This window comes from Mycteria americana, chromosome 3 (genome assembly GCF_035582795.1).
Source record: "Mycteria americana isolate JAX WOST 10 ecotype Jacksonville Zoo and Gardens chromosome 3, USCA_MyAme_1.0, whole genome shotgun sequence".
NCBI classification, from domain to species: domain Eukaryota; kingdom Metazoa; phylum Chordata; class Aves; order Ciconiiformes; family Ciconiidae; genus Mycteria; species Mycteria americana.
In genome coordinates, this window is record NC_134367.1 from 82,290,195 (window position 1) to 82,308,402 (window position 18,208).

The 18,208-nt window shown below is 41.5% G+C and overlaps 2 protein-coding genes across 3 annotated transcripts in view; one reads left to right on the plus strand and one right to left on the minus strand.

Annotated features, from left to right (window-relative positions):
• The first annotated feature begins 1,202 nt into the window (after positions 1-1,202).
• AGT (angiotensinogen) lies at positions 1,203-9,322 on the plus strand. Its single transcript, XM_075497387.1, has 4 exons — positions 1,203-2,018; positions 5,905-6,169; positions 6,657-6,801; positions 7,665-9,322. The coding sequence occupies exons 1-4, from the start codon at positions 1,226-1,228 to the stop codon at positions 7,845-7,847; spliced, it is 1,386 nt and encodes a 461-aa protein (XP_075353502.1). The 5' UTR covers positions 1,203-1,225; the 3' UTR covers positions 7,848-9,322.
• Positions 9,323-13,045: 3,723 nt separating this feature from the next.
• Positions 13,046-18,208, minus strand: part of COG2 (component of oligomeric golgi complex 2) — a 34,762-nt gene continuing 29,599 nt past the window's right edge. For both annotated transcript variants that reach the window (XM_075495857.1, XM_075495856.1), the window contains 2 exons: positions 15,124-15,304; positions 13,046-13,486 (listed from right to left, as the gene is read on the minus strand). In XM_075495857.1, coding sequence (XP_075351972.1) covers positions 13,394-13,486; positions 15,124-15,304 — 274 coding nt within the window. In that variant the 3' untranslated portion in view covers positions 13,046-13,393. The remainder of the gene's footprint in view (positions 13,487-15,123; positions 15,305-18,208) is intronic.

Genomic DNA, 18,208 nt, shown 5'->3' on the forward strand with positions numbered 1-18,208 from the left:
GGCGGAGAGCAGAGCTTGGTTACTGGCAAGGCTGTTAGCATTTTGCCCATTCAGTGAGCTCTGCAGAGCTTGGAAAAGGCAAAAAGAGGGTGGACAGAGCTACAGTAAACAAGAAATGACTAGCAGAATAAAAATACAGCTCTGAGTAACAGCGTTTTGGCCAATGGTAAGTGTTATAGATGCATAATTTCCAATACATTTGGATTTCAAATACACAAATTCAAAGTCATATACTAGAAATCCAGGGAAGGTACAGCAGAGCTATTAGTTATAAAAAAATGGATATAGGAAAAGTGAGAATTATAAAAATGCAAAATTTGTCAGTGTGTTTGCACACTTGTGTGTATGTATGTGTGTGTGTATGCGTGCCCCTGACTTTCTCATTCCCAATATGCACCAGATCCTTTGTGCCAAAACACCGGTGACATCCACATCCAGTAAAAGTCTCTACTTCTTGTCAGGAAAAGCAAGAGCAGCAGGCAGTCTTTAACCGCAGGAGAAGACTGCCTGTACAGTAGAGTGAAACTCAGCTTACCCCTTCTAACTTTGTATTCAGATAAAGAAGGTGCTACGAAAACGGTTTCAGTGTTAGCACATTTGTATAAGGAAGCCTTGAGTGCGTTTGCCCAGAAGCTAGAATGAATGTTTGCACTGGGCTATGAAAACACAAAACGCTCTGCTAGTGCCAAGTATTATGCTGACTAGACATTCAAAGCAGGATTGTTCAGTGGCCAGACCTTAAGAGACCTGGTTTCCAAACCCACTTCCCGCGTAACAGCAGGCAAATCGCTTAGCCCGTCTGTGTGTCAGCAAGATTTAGTGCAGCAGTTTGCAGAGATAGCTCTGACCAGGTCCCAGGAGGAACATACTTGCATTATTATAATGTTTTGCCAGAAGCAACACGCTCTAGGTTGCAAGCCTAACTAGTCGGCGTGCACAACCCTATTGCTTCCCGTGCTAAATCATTAGGGTACTGCAGTGGGTAGTGGAATCAAATCTGTGCTTACAGTTTCCCCACCTGCCACCATTGAAACTGGTGGCCATCTCACCCTGGGCAGAGCCAGACCAACCAGCACTAAACGCTGAAATTCCTGCCTTTGTAACGCCAACGCAGCACTAGCACCTCACCCTGTGAGTAAGAGAAACTGTATTTACAGCAGGCTGATCAGGCTTCTTCCCTCCCCACTTTTTCTTTCAGCAGACACAGTGGAAGCAATTTTTCGACATGAACCTGGCAGCAGATCTTCTCCGTTTGTTGGCGTGCCTCACCGCAGTGACTTGTGACCGGGTCTACGTCCACCCTTTCAATTTGTTTTCTCTCAACAAGAGCACCTGTGAGGAGCTGGAAAGCCTGGTCCAGGAGGGAAAGAAAACTTTTGTTCCCATCTCTATCGAGTCTCAAACCACGCCTGCCTACGAAGATGACCTGAACGACAAGGACAAGCTGGAAGCCCTGAGCCTGAGTGGCCAGGGGAGGCAGAAACTGAGCTACCTGAAGGACTTTGTGTACATCCTGGGCACGCGGTTTTACAGCAAGCTGCGGGAAGCGCGGCAGGGCCAAAACGTGCTCCTGTCCCCAACCAGTCTTTATGGCTCCTTGGTGTCTTTCTACCTGGGTGCCTCAAACCAGACGGCAGCTGATTTGCAGCGTTTGCTGGGATTTGTTCCCCCCTCTGGAGACCCTGACTGCACCTCCAGGGTGGATGGACACAAAGTCCTTTCCAGCCTGAGGACGATCGAAAGCCTCATCAAGAGCAGGGATGAGGAGCTGCTCTTTTCCAAGACGCTCTGCCTGTTCTCTGCCCCCGGCGTACCTCTATCCCAACTGTTCGTGCAGGACTTGCTCCCCTCCGCTGATGCTCTCTACGCCCGAGCTGTTGACTTTACAAACCCAAGCGAGGCAGCAAAGCAAATAAACGCCTTCGTGGAGGCCAAAAGTGAGGGCCAAAGCAAGTGCTTACTGACAGACATCGATCCGTCCACCAACCTGCTGTTTGCGGTGGACGTCCGCTTGGCAGGTACGAGGCAGCACTGCTCGTTTCGGAGGCAGGCTGGGTGGAGGATGGGCAGCGGCCCTGCTCCCGGGAAGGAAGCAAGGTCCCACCCGGCCAGCAGCGAGAGGGAAAGGCTCAGATGAAAGGCTGGACCGCTGCTCCGTGTACAGTGCCCTGCTCCCCACCGCTGTGCTGGGGTCCTGCCTGCACTCTGCCACGGGCCAGCAAGGGCAAGGGGGAGGAGGTGGAGGGAGATGGCCTCCAAGAAATTTTCCTTGTCCAGGAAGCTAAGTATTAGGAAAGGTGTGGGAAGGTGAATAAGAGAGGATTGTGCAGCATTTCTGACTGCAAAGGAACTAAAAGTCATGAGGGACCTCCGGCAAAAATGATCAGGAAGTAGGTTTAAAGCAAGCCAAAGAAATACCTTTCCCCAGACCCTGTATTTCCACAGGGGAGCTTGGGGTAACAAGCTGGAGGTACAGATTCAAGAAAGGCTAAAAAATACAATGGACATGACTCCCCTAGTGGCTATTAAACACAGAAGTCTGGAGGCAACTTCTGGCTCAGGACGCAACCAAACAAGCTACCAGTTATGGAAGCGGGGAGCATATACAAAACTAGAAGAATTAAGGCAATCCCTTAATTACCTAGGGTCATTCCACACTGCTGTCCCAGAAATCCCCCTGTACCACAACTGAGCCTCCTCTTCTGAGTGTAGCTGCTTTTCAACGTCTTTGTGACTGAATGCAATACCAGAGTTCGCACGCTTTAGGACAGCTTGCCTACCAGTGACTGTATTTCAGAAAACTTGCAGTGAGCCATAAGTTTCTAAGTGGGCCTCTACTGCTAAAGCAGAGCTCTGGTGCCCATTAAATGCTTTTCTGCCTTCATCTTCCCACCTGTAAACTGGATATCAGGTTTTCTTTGCCTTTCACGGGTGTTGTCATTAACTGATCCCAACTCCTCAGGGAGCTGTGAGCATCAGCTTTCTCTTCAGTATAAGGTCTAGCATAGAGATGATACTGAAAAAATAATTCTCGTGTTACAGACTTGGGCATGGTCACAAGAGCAGTTTTCCTTTACCAGAACAATGTTTTCCTCTTCTTCTGTATTGGAAACTTGTAATTTTATTAGCTTAGGAACACATGCTTGAGGGTCTGAGTCACGGGGTCAGCTCTACTACCTCCTCTCTCTCAGAAGGGTGCGCTTGAGATGGTGTAGTCTCCACATGTGGGATGGAGAAAATTGGCTCAAGAACAAATGAATTAGATAATCAACTCTCTTCTAATAAACAGAGCAGATGACTTCAGCATTTGCTTTGCCATTTGGTTGTGGAGGGGCAACCATGACAGCCAATGCTGTCATGTTCCATGTCTGTCCCTATAGCTGCAGAAAGGAAAAAGTACATTTTTTTTTGTCTAAAACATATTATAGATGCTTCTGAGATGCTATCGACAGCCATAGGATTGATAAAATGACAGAAATCTATACAAAACAACAGCTAAACGTTCCAATGGTCTCAACTGTTGTTCGCTTGCACACAGCTGTTTTCACATTTGTAGACTTGCTGCCGAGCAGGGACTGCCATTTAGAACCCAATGCAGAACATCAGGTGAAAATTTTACTGATAGATTACTTTTTTTTTTTAAGTTGCAAAATAATTACAAACTAGTAATGAAAATAGCACTGTGGGACTGCACAATCTTCAGCGCCCTTACCTTCTCCCATTTAAACTCTCTTTTGAACAAACAACCCTCAACAACTTCAGTTTTAACTAGAAATCTGGTAGGATGCTTTTTGCTGTTTGGTTTTTTTTTTTTTTTTTTTTTTTTAAAGTAAAAAGTCATAGCTTTCCACAGAAAGTCATCCTCTCATGAAGCTTGTCAGGCTGGCATAAAGCCTGTATTACAGAACATGGAGATCATCACCTGAAGCAGAGAGGTCCAACGTTTCTTTCCTGTACTCCCAAGTCAGTACTGCAGGTACTCTTTTACTCTCCCAGGCTACACCTTCCCTCTGTGATTGACAGCCTTTTTCACTTCAGTTATCTTCCCTACATTGTAGACACAGGTGTCTTCCCTGCTCTGATGTGGTTGCCAAAAGGTTGCCCAACCCTACTGCTTCTGTGTCCTGATATAAGAGATCTCACTGTAAAAAAAACATTTCTTCCAATGTGTCAGCTGTCACCTTCTAAGAAGGGATGTTCATCATCTTCCGTTTTCCTCATTTTACATTCCAGGTGTCTGAGGCAAAAAGCAGGGTTTCTTTAGTAAAAATCTCTCTCCCATGTCCTAAAAAATGCTGTAAGAAACAAATATTAAGACTGCTAACATCTTTTAGAGTGCTTTCAGGGGAATGCACACCTAGTTACATGTTTGAGGGCACAGATGTCCAGACCCTCACCTAGCAGAAGGCCACAGGGAGCCGTTTCGAACACAGGGGTGCTGATTTATCATGGTTCACAACTGGCACAATATTAATGGGCTCCGTCCCAAAGTCAATAGCAGAGCTTTGAAATTTTGCAGTATCTTTCCCGAGACTATTTAAAACCAATTACTATCCCACCTTGATACATTTAGCTATCCGAATGCTCAATTCTTTTTTTCCTTCTGTTTAACTCTGTTACAGTCTTGACTGTTGCTATCCAGTGAGAATAAATTCTGCAGGTTATACAGACCCTGTGAAAGCAGCTCCTTTCTGCTTTCTGCTTGCATCCCTCGTTCTTAGAAAATAAGAAAAAAGGTGAACAACTCTACCTCCTTATTCTTTGTTTTGCTTACACCTTTCACATCTCTTACCTGCTGCTTCTTTTTGGTGAAGTTCTAGAAGGTGAAAGCACCTAAATGCTCTTTTTATGCAAGGTCACTGAAGAGGCAAGTGTTCCTATGCAAAACCACTTACCACATATTAAGTATGTTAAGGTCCAGCATTTATCTGGATTTGTTGGAGAACAGACTAGTTAACAGTACAGCTAGACCAGCTCCTATTTTATACCAATATTAATTACTTTAATGCAAGGAGGTCCTTTCTTTACCACAACATATATATCCGTTTTCCTAATTGCCTAATTCCACCAAACAGCAATTTCGAGATTTCTGATCTTTGCCCTTCTCGCTGATGGCAGTAGTTTCTTTAATGCCAACAGGATTATCTGCCTAACTGGGCAGCAGCACTGACCTATGGCAGTGAGCAGATAACACGTTGAAATGCAAAGCTGCACAGAAGCAGCGGGAGGTGAGGGCAAGGCTTCCCAAACTTGTGAACTGGGTAAGAAATTTCTATTAAGGTTTAGCAAGTGTTCAGGTATGTCCTTCTTAACCTCCTTGGCTCAATCGACACTTCAGTGTTATGCTTACTACCTTCCCCATTGCTTTGGTTCAGAAGATCGGCAAGGGCGAGACCTCAGCCAGAGCTTGCACTGCCTTCCCTCTCCCGAGCCCGCCCGGCTGCCTGAGAGCACTCCTGCAGCAAGGGCTGTCCCTGATGGATGTGCTCCCAAATGTGCCATCACCGCCACTCGAGGGATGGAGAGGAAATCCAAGCAGCCCCCCCCCCAGGCCTACGAGCCAACTGGGAGCCACGTGGCAGCCTGCAAGGAAGCAGGCAACCAAGCAAGCAGAAGTACTGTGCCCAGGACAAAGCCAGTAGAAATATAGCAGCTTTGGCCACAGTCCTGATGGTCGCAGTCCCTGCGCTGTGAGCCTGCACCAGCCTCTGCCTGATGCTAGCAGAAGGCATATTAAAGGCAGGATACATATGTTTACAGCAGCTAAACATAATTTTATACACACAGCCCTTGTCTAATGCACAGTGTGTTGTTTTTAAACAAACATATATACCGGCTAAGGGGCAGAGGGGAGGAGTGAAGAACGAGAAGAATCAATTTCTTCTCTCTCAATCTGTTTTTCAGTGAACATTAAGGAAGCCTCCCAGCTCAAAGAACCTCAGGAGTTCTGGGTGGATTCAAACACGAAGGTCTTGGTCCCTATGTCGTCAGTCACGGGGTCATTCAAGTACAAAACTGATGCCAGTGGGACTTTTTCCGTGGTGGAAGTCCCCATCAGCAAGACCACGCTGCTGGTGCTGCTGCAGCCCATCAACGGCAGCGACCTGGAGCACGTGGAGTCCAAGCTGCCGTTGCAGTCCTCGGCCTGGCTTCAGCAGCTGTCCCCAAGGTAGGGCTCGGGCACACGCACCCTCTCGTAGGGACGAAGGAGACAGGGTGCACGGCGCAGGCCTGCCTGCTTGCTGACCGGGGGCAGACCCTGGCAGGGAGGGTTTAACACCGAGCACAACGAGAAACACCTGCAAACCCAGGGGGCCTCACCCCGAGGGAGCTCGACTTCAGTGGGATCGGCTTTTTACCTGGGGGTATTTCAAGGAAACGAGCAAGCGCCATTCCGTAGCTGGCAACACAGAACCCATGAAGTGGGATGATCTGGCGTTTAATAGCGTAGCCGGGGAAGATTTAGGGTGACTTCCCACTTGGAAACAGTAACATGATGCCCACCAGCCCTTGGTAGCTGTCTGTCCCCACATACTGAGCACTTCTTGCGGCTGTTTGCATGTGCCCGTTCCCCAGGACTGCCCAAACACCGTGCTTTCATAGTGGAGAGCATGCGCTCACTTGTCTCTCTCTCTCTCTCTCTCTCTTTTCTGCAGAGAAATTAAATTAACGCTGCCAGAATTAACAATAGAAGGCAGCTCCGATCTACAGGAGCTTCTTGCAGATATGGAACTGCCTGCACTGCTGGGGAAGGGGGCAGATCTCAGTAAAATAAGCGACGCCAGTCTAACAGTTGGAAAGGTACAGCACACATCATTGGCATTTAAAAAATATGCCTCCTGCTCAGTTTCAGCCTCTTTAACTGTATAAATTTACCTAGAACAAACCAGTCAGAGACATGTGGGGCACACGCTAGTAGGGGACTTTCCAGATGACTGAATGACGGTGAATACTTTTTAGATTAACCCATCAGCAGGAACAGGTTTGCTTTAAACTATGCAAATTTCGTCACTGCAGCAAACATAACGCGCAACAGAGAGATGAAGTTTAAGGTGTGAGCGCGCTAGGTACTCCGAGGACAAATTAGACTGCATTCGTTACCACCTCCAGCTCACGCGCCTCCAGGCACCACAGCTGGAGCGAGTGGTAGAGGCTGCAGCTGCGGAGCTGTAGAGGAGAATCCCCCGTCGCTTTGGGACTACTCCCAGAAGTCGCAAACACAGAGCACGTGCATGCAACACACAACCTTACCTGAAGACAGGCTCCAGCGTTCAAGTCCCAAGGGGAAGAAGAGAGAGCTTGAAGGAGAGGGCTGTCTCATAAAAAGAAGGCAAATTATGTTCCAGAAGTATAATTTGAGTGCCTTTACTTTTACTTAATTTTATTTTTAGGTGGTGTCCTACCTTGGAAGTTCTGTCAGGGGCTTCAAGGGTACCAGGATTTCATACAGCCCAAGTGTACAAGCAGTTGTAGAGCATTTTCCCATGTTATGGAACAAGTACTCCGAGGTCTTTTTTAAGCATCCATGGAGTCTATCCTGTGCTGCTTACAACTGATCTAAGTTACTGATTACTTCATGAGCTAGAAAGCACTTAAACCCTCATTCGTCTCTTCCCTATCATGCTCTGATGACTCTGGATTTACCCATATGTTTTGCCTTACAGGTAATAAATAAAGCCTTTTTCAAACTGACCAGTGATCAGCCAGAAGACCCCACAGCTCAGAAGGAAGACTTGGTGTTCCTGGAAGTAACACTGAACAAGCCATTCCTTTTAGCTGTTTTTGAAGAGAAGTCAAGGGCAATGCTTTTCCTTGGCAGAATAACAAACCCACTGCACAGCGTTTAAATGGAGGCACGGGGCATGGGGAGGGAGAGGAATGATGCACATTCCCCATCACCTTTTTCTTATTCATCAGCTGTTTTTATGATCTTATTGAGTGCTCTACTTAGCTTTGAGATGAAGCAGGTAGTGTTTGAAATATAGCTTTCCGAAAGCTAAACCATTGCAACATTTCATCCTTGTTCATCTATTTCACGTGAGGTGACTCAAACTCTTCCTCCAGCTTCTCTTCTTTCCTTATTCCCATTTTTGTCTCCCTGCTGCCCCCAGCTCCCTTTTTCAATGCAGTGGGGACAAAGAAGTAGCCAGCAGGGCATTGGCTTAAAAAAAAGGTTTTATAAGCCCAAGCAGCATTTACTAAAGAAAGGTATAGAAAAGGACCACTTCATTCCTTAAGAGGTCACTTTTTAATTTTTAGTTTGGTCAGTTTTGCAAGAGAGACCCTCTTTTACACTACAGTGAAAGTTTTACAGTTATCCACAGAGATTTCTAGCTTCATCAACAACATTTTCCTTTAAAATGCTGCCAACAGCATGGGCAGGCTTCGCTTGTCCCACTGAGACAAGATTTTTTGCCTTGGAAGCAAAAACACATTTAGAGGAAGTTTCTTCTTTCTGCAGCCCAGATGGATACGTTCATTTCTTAACTCTATGGAAAAACTAAAAACAGAGTTTGGTAGCATTAATGAACTGTGATGGATAAATTCTCATAGCCTGACAGAATTATCTCTGATTTTTTTTAGAGGGGGGGAGGGGGAAGGCCTACTATTCAATACAATTCCATTCCTTGGATTACTTTCTAACCTGAGAGGCATTTATTACAGCCTTCTAGTGAAAAAGAACATTACTGGTTAGAGCCCAGATCTATAAACTTTAACATATCCAAACCATATGTTCTTAAAAAATAGTATTAATGGCAATAATCTATACTAGTATAAATGGTGGATGTGCTGCTACACATGAATAAAAAGGTTTCAGTGGTCCAATCCAACTCTTAACAAAGTCATAAAGGTTTGAAACATTGAACTGTAACAACAGGTTATTAGATGACTCTTGAATTTGGAAGTGAAATCTTGGTACTAAGGAAAGCCTCTCAGTGGAACAAGGATTTCCACCTCTTGCCTCTAGATTTGTCTTTAGCACTGATGGCGTTTAGAAAATAACTGCAAACCTCTTTGGTATATGATGCCAGATGCATCCTACAGAGCATGGTAGCTCACTGTCATCCACAGTGGCCCAAATGTCTATCTAATCCAAACCCACTAATGCCAGTGGCTTGCTATCGGTGATGTAGATCCATGACAGATCCTTCTGTCTTAATGGAAAAGACTAATTACACAACTCACTCTCGAGAATACTAGGATTTCAAGTGCTATGATATAGCATCCATATTTATCCCATTATACTGTATGTATTCCAGATGCTCTAACATCTAAATACTGTACTTGTATTATATACAGAAGCAATTAACTATAAATATGCAGAGACGGAAAGATGCAAATAAAACCACTTCCAAGTTGCTTTGCCACAGTTCAGTTCGGTTTATGTCCATAACCACATCCATTGTTCTGGCTTCTGAAATTTGCTCTGAGTCAGATTTATGTTTTTTAAGACAGTAAGTTGCAAATTATCATGCAGTACAGCCAATGATATAGCTGTAAGCATGAAAGAGGCAGCTTCCAAGTGTTCATACTCATTTAAAAGTTATCCCATTTACTCATTAAAGTCGGAAGGTAGCATCAGCCACAAATAAAATTTCAGACCACAAAATGCTCCATTTCTATGATGAAGATGGAGGATAACAAAAGGGAGCCCCTGGCCACGCTGCCAGTAAGTTCTGGGACAAAATGCCATTATTCGCAGGTGGGGGCTGCATGCTGGTAGAGGACTCCATACCCTGGTTCAGTGGTTACAGGCAGAAAAACAAACAAAACCCACTATCCACAAAACCAAACACTTTTCAGAAAAGAAACTTTGTGGTGGAAAGCACCTCTCCACTGACACCCTGGAGAAGAAAAGGAAGGAAGAAAGGGCGGAGACAGGGAACTAAAAGTATACTGGCCAGAGCAAGGCCTAGGAAGAGAGAGGTGCTGGAGCAAGTGCTACAGTACCAAAAAGATAAGCTATCTGTACGTGTACCCATTCTTCTAGATGCTCAAATGGTAAAAAAACCCTCAAACAACAAACAAAACCAAACACCCCCAAAAAACCCAACTAAATCTCTCCGCTTCCCCAACAGTATATCCTCTCCTGAGACTTGTTTCTGACATCAATTTTACATCTAAAATTTTTATTGCATTTTATACTCTTCACTCTCCTCCAGTAGTCTCCTCCAGTTCCACCAAACTCCTCTGCCAGGCACACGATGCACATTCCAAGCATCCTAAGCATCATCTGCACACTGAGCTCTCAGCTGCAGTCTACAGCTCAACAGTCTAGTGAATGAAGCACCTACAATCATGCTCTAACAGACAGGAGATTTGGAGAAAGAAAACAAAGACAAGGACAGGCTTAAGTTTCATCAAAACAACACAGTTTGTCCCTGAGCATAGCTGACAATTATGCTGATAAGCTTAACAAAAAAAATCTAGGCAGTTTGCTTCCTCATTCCTTCAGTTCAAGCATGAAAATACAACTGCTGATGGAAAAAGGAGAGTAAATATTAATCAATATTGAGTGCTCCAGCCCAATATATGTATTGCTAGTTATCTTTAGGTGATGAGGTTAAAACACTCTGGTCCACTTCTGGTATAACCCACAAACTTGAGAATCCAATTACCATTTTAGAGGAAAACATGCCACCACTCTTTCCCTCCTCAATACTATTATACAAAACCTCTTCCAGCTAAATTCGTTCCAGACTTAGAAAGGCATAGCAAGTTTTCTAGAAGTCCTAGAAGGGAAGAAGAAAAAAGCACAAAATGTGCATTACTATCATGAAGTGAAGTGCACTTAAAAAAAAAATCTGAGGAATAGAAGAAAGAGGATTTGTAGAAGACATCTCTATCAGAACACACTTACTTACATGGTAGATCCTCTCCTCCTCACTGATCCACAGTATTTGAAAATGCTAAAATTCACTTTACCAAAGACAAAGCCAATTCACACCTCTTCTTTCAACAGGGGTATCACACAGATTTTTAACTAGCATCGTATTCCACTGAAAGAAAATGCTATTCAAGTGAACAAAAATAAAAGATGGGGAACTGACATAAAACCAGTGATGTAGACATTTACAGCAATTGTAGGACCATTCAATAATTTTGATTTGCTATACAATGTTATTTCCTGCCCTGAAATTAAAGCTGGTCTTCAATGGAAAAGAACAGATTTCAGCCTGTATACTCAGCAAGCTGACGATGACAAATAGGAAGTGGTGTTATTGCAGGAAGATGTGGGAAATCACATGCAACAAAAGGGCAAGTAGCCTTTTCAAGCCGTTTTGGTTTGGTACACAGACTGCATCCTTTTCCCTGATTTTAGGGGTTACAAACAAAGCTGTTCAATCTTCAATCACTAAGTATCCACAGATCTCAGAATGTGCTACTTTTGTGACAGCTGTTATAGAAATTTAAATTTATAGAGATACACGCCTTCCAAAATAAGAAGTTGCACAACGCATTTACAATACTACCATCTCAGTCTCAGACTACAACTTACACATTCATTTTAAAAAAAGAAAACATCGCTGAAAACAACAGTAGCTAGTTGTAGCAAGATGTCTCTACTCCTGACCCTTAATAAAAGCAAATGAAGAGGTGCAGGGAGACCAAGCTTTCTACGTTCATCAATTAGAAGCCTGGAAAAATATAATACAGACAACAAACTTCTTGTTCAGAAGCAGTAAGAGTTACGTTCATTCAGCAGTGTGCACCTAAGCCCTTGGCTGGCTGAGGATCTCCACGTCACTGAATGAAACAAACAGACATCTGGCAAGTTAGTTCACTTTGCTGTTTCTTTCTGGAGCAATAAATTTGAATGCTCTCTCAATTGTATATGTTGCCATGAACAGAGAGATGCTAAGCAAATTAGAAGAGCCAAATCCTGCTCTCCATTACTCAGACTGAATCCAAGAACCACCAACATCATTTTAAGCAGTAGTACTTTCCCCACTGCCCTTCATAAAATTAATTTTAGAAAAAAGTCATAATAATCACCTATCCTAATCACTTCAAAAGCACAGCAATCACATAGACGTGTCTTCTCAACTGAAATATGGTAAATTCTCCAACAGTGAGAAATAAAAGCCTTAATGCTGTGAAAGGTTTGCTCACTACAGCTTCAATGCTACACAACAATCATGTGCTATGAACGCCGTATCTCTAAGTACCTGGAAGATTTGCATCTTTTTCAGCTCCCTCATTAAGACCCATGCTCTCTAAATACTTTAGGAAGAAATGGGTATTTTTAATTAATAAACATGAACTAGAATTCCAGTGTTAAATTTTCACAGGGTAGAAACAAAACAACACAACACAACACAAAACCACAAACAAAACCTTCCTTCCCTCACACAGTGCATTCTCTCATTTGGAAGCCTCAAATTCACCTCCTACTGTCCCCAGACTGTTACCTGTCCCTCACATATAAAAGAGAAGTGTCAATAGGCAAATCACTGTAGGTTCAAGAGAGCTCTTTGTTAATCCTTCTACCATTTAAAACCCTAATAACACTTTCAAATTTCCTGCTATATAAAAGATGCACCTTGTACTGAAGTAACTAGGTTTGAAGTTACAAGAATTCTGCATGTATTCAGGCAAAATATTCCCCTGAATTCTAATAGACAATATAATACAAATCAGAAATATGCCAACTCTGAATAAATTCTAGTTTAGTGAATTAAGTTTTAGTTTGAAGGAAAACAGGTAGCCTGAATGTAACAGCCAGTAAATTAGATACTGATACTGGAAATGATTTTTGAAATTTAAAGTACTTTAAAAGCCTTTTTTTATGCAGCATTTCTCACCAACAAGGTCCATGAAAAAAACAAATCAGTAAAATGAAAACATTCAAAACCCGAACAAGAGCTAACCATATTCCATGGCGAGGGAAAGCAGCTAAGTGCAAAGCAGTAACAAGAAATAACAGGTTCCTATTCCTGTGAGCACTTCCTTTATTCCAGAAGAGCTGGAATAAAGTCCCTCTGAAAGCTTTTGACAGCCATCAATGAATACATTTGATTCAAAAACATACGGGACATCAAAACTTAGGAAGACAATTTATTACAGATTATTTTCATCATATAAGTTCATTCTTCTACATTTTTAGATGTACAACAAAAATAAAAACACATTTCCTTCCACTTTTATTCTACAGTAGGAAGTTTAGAACTTTTGATTGCTTTCCATATAATGGAAAACTATGGTAAATTCTGTGTCTTTTGATGAAACAAGCCTATCTTGACAGAAGATCCACTGATTTGTTGCTCGAGACACGTTAGGAAGCACTTCATTGCTACTTATTTGGTAAAAGAAAGAAGGGTTAAATTCTCTCTCTTTCTTTTAGGGACATTGTTTATCTTCAATCGCATGCTTTCAAAAATATCTAGGACTGTTACGCTGTAGCCTGGTCCTTGGCTGTTAGAACCAGCTCTGTAAGGGCTGAAAAGCTTTTTATGTTGCTTGTTTCCAGTCCCATCTTTCGTATCTAAAAAGACACAGAAGAAACATTAATTTTCTTTAAAACATCAAAAGCTCATTAATTATTCTACTTAAAACATTTAGCAAAGCCTATGTTTTGTCCTGCATCGATGTGTGGCCAAAAATGACAACTGCATATAGTGCACACTATAAAAAAAATTTGTATTCAACTTTGCTCAGTTAAGTCTTTCCAGCTAATGTAGAGTCTTGCAGGAAAATATTTAACCATCTTCTAGGCAACTTGTAACTAAAGCCAGCTGGAATTTTTCCAATGAAACAGTCAGAAAGAGAAACTTGGCTGTAAGTTTGTTTTTAATGCATTGATTTCAACTGAAATTTTTTCAAACCCCAAATGAGGTTTCTGGGCAAAACTTTAAAGATAAATATGAATACATCCAAGAACAGCCAACAGTATGATGATGAAAGCATTTCAATAGGCTGCAGGAGCCTATGGTTCTAGCCTCGAACTTCCTGGGGGATGAAAACAACTCTACAAATAGAGAGGTTGCTATGAGTAATTTCTTACCCAGGAAATCTATTGCTCTGACAATTAGAAAAATGCGGCCATGAGAAAACTAAGAGTGCACTGAAAAAGAAAAATCTGGATCTAAATAAAACCATAATTAAATGATTCTGAAAAGGTGTTTGCTGCTGGAACTTTTTATAAAGTTCACATGTACCAAAACAGCTCCTAAATGATTATGAATAGTCTACCCCAGTTCAGCTTAAATTCACATTGCAGTGATGTTAGTGCACATAATAGGAATAAAAGAACAAAAGCCCAACCCCAGCCAAAACCACCCAAATAACTGTTCTTGTTTGTAAGATTTCTATACTTCCACCCAAATCTTCTTCCTTTGTGATAAGTCTCAGATATGAGAAAAGCATCTGCTCACAAACAGGCAGACTTTATCTACCTGTTATAATGCATCAACAGCATCTGCTCATAAACAAGACTGATGACAACTGCTTGGCAACTAATGATACGGACTTGCACTTGGAAGTTTGTTTATCTCTATATATAATTTTCAGAAATAAATCAGTACAAAACCGTATGCTTGCACAATTTGATGTAGCTACTGAACATATTTCCTGGAATATTTTCTTCTTTTATTTGTTTTGTTATTTAAGGTTTCATATTTGGCACCGAAAGGAACTTACAGTTACGCAGCACAACAAATAAGGCTAACATCTTCAAAGCTCTTGGGAATAGACCCTTGACTATGCAGTAAGTCAAGGCTGGAAATATCCAGAGAGAAGGCAAACAAAAGCAGGGCCATAAAGATGTTTCCATCAGAGCTAAGGAAGGTCCCTGCCCTCTGATCTGTCCACAGTGTTTCTCCTTTGTGCTTCTAAGCACTAAGTAGTACTTGAATTTTGAATAGTAAGAAATACAAGTTTTGCATTTGTATTAGAAAGGACAGGAAAGCATGCATTGCTCAAGTGGTATCTACAACCACCAAGGTCTCAAGTCACCTCCATTTTACAGATGTGAAAATACAAAGCAAAAACCCCCAAAAACCAAAACCACACTGACAAAGCTTTCAAGACCAAAAAAGTAAGTCAAGCTTCCCTTTCCTCCTCTATGTCACTGCTTTCCAAAACCAGTAATAATAGTAAACAAACCTGTTTCTCATGACTTACTTGTTCTCCAAAATACTCAACATCTAGGGCCAGCTGCAGTCGGATTTTGTTATCATCACTCATGCCCCCATTTGTACCAACAGGGTTTGAAGTTACAGTTCTTCTGGCTTGCTTCAACCTTTTTAGACTCTCTTCCATTTTCTTAACAGAACTTAGCACATCAGATACAGTTTCATAATACCTAAATTAAGGAAGATTAATGAGAAAGAAAAAAATTACACTTTTACAGAAAGCCTACTTCATACACATCAGTACATCACTCGCCCTGAGAAAAATGCTGAATAATGCTAGGACGAATGGTTTTCCTTGCAAGGAAGCTACTTATGTTTCCATCATTATCAGTTAATCAGTATTTCCATCATTAGTTCTAGAGGTCAATCTGAAGATTGCCATTCAGTGTTGAAGCCTCCTTCTAATCACATTTCTGACCTGTTCAAGATGTTTGAACTCAATAGAGACCAAGGAATGCAATTGCTCAATTTCAAACATTCTGAATCAGCCTCTATTTACAACCAATAGAGCGCTAAGTAAAATTCCTTTTACAAACAGGACAAGAATAACAGCCTGACAGACCAAAAAAAATACATAGTTTTAGACAAGTTGTAGAAGTGTACATGTATATGAGAGCATGCAAGTGCACACCCGTCAGAAATGCCTATTTCTAAAATGAAGAAACTGATCTAAACAGGAGTCTCAGGAAGTTGGCAGGAAAACTCAGAAGAACACTAATGCCAAGTTAGAAATTATATAGATGGAATAAAACATTGCTTCCCACATACTGGGATCCACATTAAAGAAAGCATAGCATCAAACAAGGTAACCAAATCAACTAATCAACAAAATTTCAAAAAGCCTTATGGACTGAAATCCCATGCCTAAATGGGAAGTGCCTAAATATCATATAAATTAACTAACAGATGCCCGGGATAGTGAGTTTTTAACAACAGCTAACAGGACAAAACAGAGCAACAACGGGAAATTAAGGGATCCGTAAGAGAAGTGACCAGACTGAGCTATGTTCTGTAATTTGCTAAAATCTGTAATTTTCAAAAAGCCTCTCCATGACAGGCATCAAACTATTACTGTAAGAATTAAGAAAGTTAAAAGAGTCTTCCCGATGCTTACTTTTAAACAGGGAGGCAACAGAAAGCTGGCAAGCTTTTTAAAGAGAAAATTAGATAGGAATAGCTAAAGAAAAAGTGCTTGCCAGCACCATGGAAACGGTTTTGAGATATCATTCTACAAAAAGTAAAAGTATACCAATAAAAGTCAACCGTGCTCTTTTCTTATCTTGGTATTTCCCAGTCCCACTCATTTGTGAAGTCCTCCTACTTCTGCTGTACTTGGAAGTTCATCTGCCATTAAGCAAGTTTAGTCCTCAGTGATTTTTAACCAGAGTTTATGCTCTTTTCTGTTTTTCTCATTTGGATGCAAGGAGATATTGTCACAGCAGGAGATTAAATTAATTACTCGCCTCTGCATTCTCAATGAAGAAACTACAATATTACTCCATTTAAGAAATTCAGCTTCTTTGTCTCTTCTCTTGTTCAGTGAGGGTAAGACATTTTAAAACAAACTGATAAAAAATAGTAACAATAAATCATGAAAACAGAATTCAACAGAAAGATCTAAGGAATTAACAAATGAACCTGCCAAACCTACCCCTGTGTTTAACTGCTACTGTGTTTAACCTAGCACTTAAGTCAGTTTTGGTAACACTGACACAGAAAGTGAGAAACTGCTTCTTGGGGGGGAAAAAAAAGCTCTGGATGGATCCAAGGAACTACAGAACAGCTACTTACTTTGTGTGGTGTCACCAGATTTACTGAAGCTTTAAAAGTAAGGCTTAGTAGACACAGAGAGGTAGACAGACAGACAAGAATTCACTCTAAGATATTTTAGCTCTACAAGCATGCAACTTGACATTCCACAAATTTTTTGAGTTCTTCAGCAATGTTACTTAAACATAACTGCTATGGGTTAAGAGTCATCTTATTTTTATGGATTAATAACTGGTTAAAAGAAGATACACCAAGCTTGAATAAGCAGTTTTTGTGCAAAATGGATGTGACCAGTAGAATCCAGACCAAGCTACGCTTAGCCCTGTCCAAAATACTTAAGAATATTTTTAAGGACAGTTAGTGAATATTTGAGTATCAAAACTGTCTTATAATTTTAAGTTTATTCTGAAAAAAAACAAAAAAATTACTGCAAAGTGCTGCAGACACATTGGGCATTAATAAGTACCTCAGAGGTGCCAGAAGTGGAGCAGCAGGGAGGCGAAAGACAGGAGAAAACTCATGTTCTGACTACAATTTAAACCCTCAGCATTACGTGGCTAATTCTCAGAAAACATCAATCCAATGCTCAGCAGCAGCCAACAGACAAGACAATATGCTAAGAATTATTAGGAAAACCATGTAAGGACAGACAGAAGTCACCAGCATCACACTTTAACCTGTATGGACTCTTCTGACCATACCACCTATGACCAGAAAGGACAAAGAAAACCACAAACAGCAGGATAAAGATGGAAAGAGGAAACATCAAAATAGGCCAAAGGGACTCTTTAGTCTGAAACAAGATTACAGAGATACATAAAATTACAGCTGACACAAAGAATAAATTGTCCATAACGCAAGAAGTAGGGAGTATCCAGTGAAATTATCTGCCAGAACTTCCAAACAAAAGCAAGTATTGTTTTCTCATGTTACACGGTTTAACTGGTTGAACTCACACAATGCAACATCCCACAGCAGTATGAATTTAACATACAGCTAGACAGACAGACAGAAACAAAATCCATTAAGGAACTTAATGCAGATGGATATTCATGCTCAAGAAGTCCTCAAGATGCTAACTAGGAAACAGATCTATTAAAGAAAGCATTGCTTTATGACTGCCTTATTAAACTGTGAACAGTTAGCTCTTCAAGAGCTAAAAAAATCCAAAGGTGGGGTTTTTTTTAAACCACTAAAAAGTTGGATAATCATTACATACATTAAAAAAGTCAAAGGAAAATAGAACTCAAGTTTCTTGAAAATTCGACCATTGTTCACTGAAAATAACATGAGGTTAAGGTCTT